The sequence below is a fragment of the Notamacropus eugenii genome, chromosome 3 (assembly GCF_028372415.1).
Source record: "Notamacropus eugenii isolate mMacEug1 chromosome 3, mMacEug1.pri_v2, whole genome shotgun sequence".
NCBI classification, from domain to species: domain Eukaryota; kingdom Metazoa; phylum Chordata; class Mammalia; order Diprotodontia; family Macropodidae; genus Notamacropus; species Notamacropus eugenii.
In genome coordinates, this window is record NC_092874.1 from 230,649,193 (window position 1) to 230,651,380 (window position 2,188).

At 39.2% G+C, this 2,188-nt stretch overlaps 1 protein-coding gene across 1 annotated transcript; it reads left to right on the forward strand.

Moving 5' to 3' along the window:
* The first annotated feature begins 656 nt into the window (after positions 1-656).
* Positions 657-1,598, forward strand: LOC140531999 (olfactory receptor 9K2-like). Its single transcript, XM_072650586.1, has one exon. The coding sequence runs from the start codon at positions 657-659 to the stop codon at positions 1,596-1,598; it is 942 nt and encodes a 313-aa protein (XP_072506687.1).
* Positions 1,599-2,188: the final 590 nt, after the last annotated feature.

Sequence of the window (2,188 nt, forward strand, 5' to 3'; positions counted from 1 at the left end):
AAGTGGGTAGTTTGCTGCATCGCTGGTCAAGATTTCTATTCTTAAAAAACAAAACAATAGCAGGGATATGCATGGAGTTGCTCTGCTAGGTGGGTTACACAGAATGTTTGTATGTATTCTGTATCTCCTTTAAATCAATCCTTTACACACGTTGAGGATCTGTTTCAAACCATCCATGACTCAGGGGCTTCATATGGCGATGATGAAGAGTCCCCTAACTGGATGCCAAGGAAGGAGGGCAGAGAGTGTAGAAAATGTACAAAGTAGTTACTGCTCTCTTTACATCTACTTTGGCTTTGAAGTGTGAGGAGTGTAGGGGAATATCTGGAAAGTAAAACAGGGAAGAGAGTGATTGCCCTATCTCCCACACAGCTTCTAAGTATCTAAGAGCATTTAATTGACTAGAATCCAGAAGAGAAATATCTGTCTAGGCTTTTTAAAAGGCACCAGGAATAGTCAAAGGGAATGGCCAAGCTAAGCATGCTCCATCCCCTAATAGAAAAATGTACAATATATAAATCTACAAAAATATAATGCAAATTAAATTAATTATTTGACAGGTATTTAGTAGTATTAATTGAATATTTGTCAATAGGGTTATCAGGATCCACAGTGAGAATTCATTTCTTGACCTTGCCTCTCAGCAGGTCTCAGCAATGGGTGAGAGGGGAATAAACAACCTCTCACAAGTGAATGAATTCATTCTTATAGGATTCCGGGTTGGCCCAGACCTCCAAATCCTCCTTTTCTTCATATTTCTGCTTACCTATAGCATGGTCCTTCTGGGGAACATTGGTATGATTGTCCTCATCCTGACTGCTTCCCGACTGAACACACCAATGTATTTCTTCCTAGGCAACCTCTCTTTTATTGATCTTTCATACTCCTCTGCTGTGGCACCCAAAGCCATAGCCAACTTCTTATCTGAGAGTAAAACCATCTCCTTTGCAGGCTGTGTGGCCCAACTCTTCTTCTTTGCTCTCTTTATTGTGACCGAGGGCTTTCTCTTGGCAGCTATGGCCTATGATCGCTTCATAGCCATCTGTTCCCCACTCCTGTACTCTGCCCGGATGTCAAGACGCCTCTGCATCCAACTGGTGGTGGGATCCTACTTTTGTGGATGTATCTCTTCCATCCTTCAAGTCAGCATTACCTTTACCATGTCTTTCTGTGCATCTCATGTTATTGAACTTTTTTACTGTGACACTCGTCCAATGCAGAAGATCTCTTGTTCTAACGTCTTTATTAACAAAGTGGTGTCATATTCCTTGTCTGTCATCATTATATTGCCTACCATCATTGTCATCATGGTGTCCTATGTCTATATCTTGTCTACTATTCTGAAGATCCATTCCAGTGAAGGCCAAATGAAAGCATTCTCTACCTGTGGATCCCATCTGATGGTCGTGAGTTTGCTCTATGGGACAGTTTCTTTTATGTACCTCACACCTGCCAGTAACCCAGAGCTGGTTAAAGTAGCTTCTCTGTGTTACACTATTGTCACTCCTATGTTGAACCCTTTGATTTATTCTCTAAGAAACAAGGATGTCAAAGAAGCTCTGAAAAGTATGTTATGGGGAAAAAAAGATTTTTTCTAGATACCTTTATTTTTACTATCTTGTCCTATTTAATGGAAGAGAATTCTGTATCTCTGCGCTACTATTAAATGAAGATTCTCACCCCAAGTCATCTAATTGTTCCTCTGGAAGCCTACTTGAATGATTTCTAGTGAAGACACAATATTTCATCTACTTTTCTTTCAGGACAATGATTTCTATAAATCCTGAACTTCAGAATTCAGTTTTATGGGCACAGTAAACAAAGAAAAAACCACAACCATAGAAATTCTCACATGTAGTGCTTTAAGGTTCGTAAGGTACTTTATAAATATTATTTTGTTTTATTATTACAACAGCCTTGGGAGATAGATGCTATTACTGTTATTCCATTTTACTACTGAGAAACACACCAATGTGTAAGTCAGATGGCACTTAAGTGAATTGCCTAGTGCCATATAGTTGGTATCTGAGACCAGATCTGCAGTTAGATCTTCCTGAAGTCTTCGGCTTTATCCACTATCTCCTTTTAAACAGGCAAATATTCAAAAAAATAGAGGGAAAATCTCTTTTCACATATGTAATTCACTTCAGAGGAAAATGTAAATTCCAGTGGTCATTGCATGCCTATG

Bases quoted from the DNA above. Each gene is read 5' to 3' on its own strand.
- LOC140531999 (XM_072650586.1), top strand. From the start codon at position 657: ATGGGTGAGAGGGGAATAAACAACCTCTCACAAGTGAATGAATTCATT.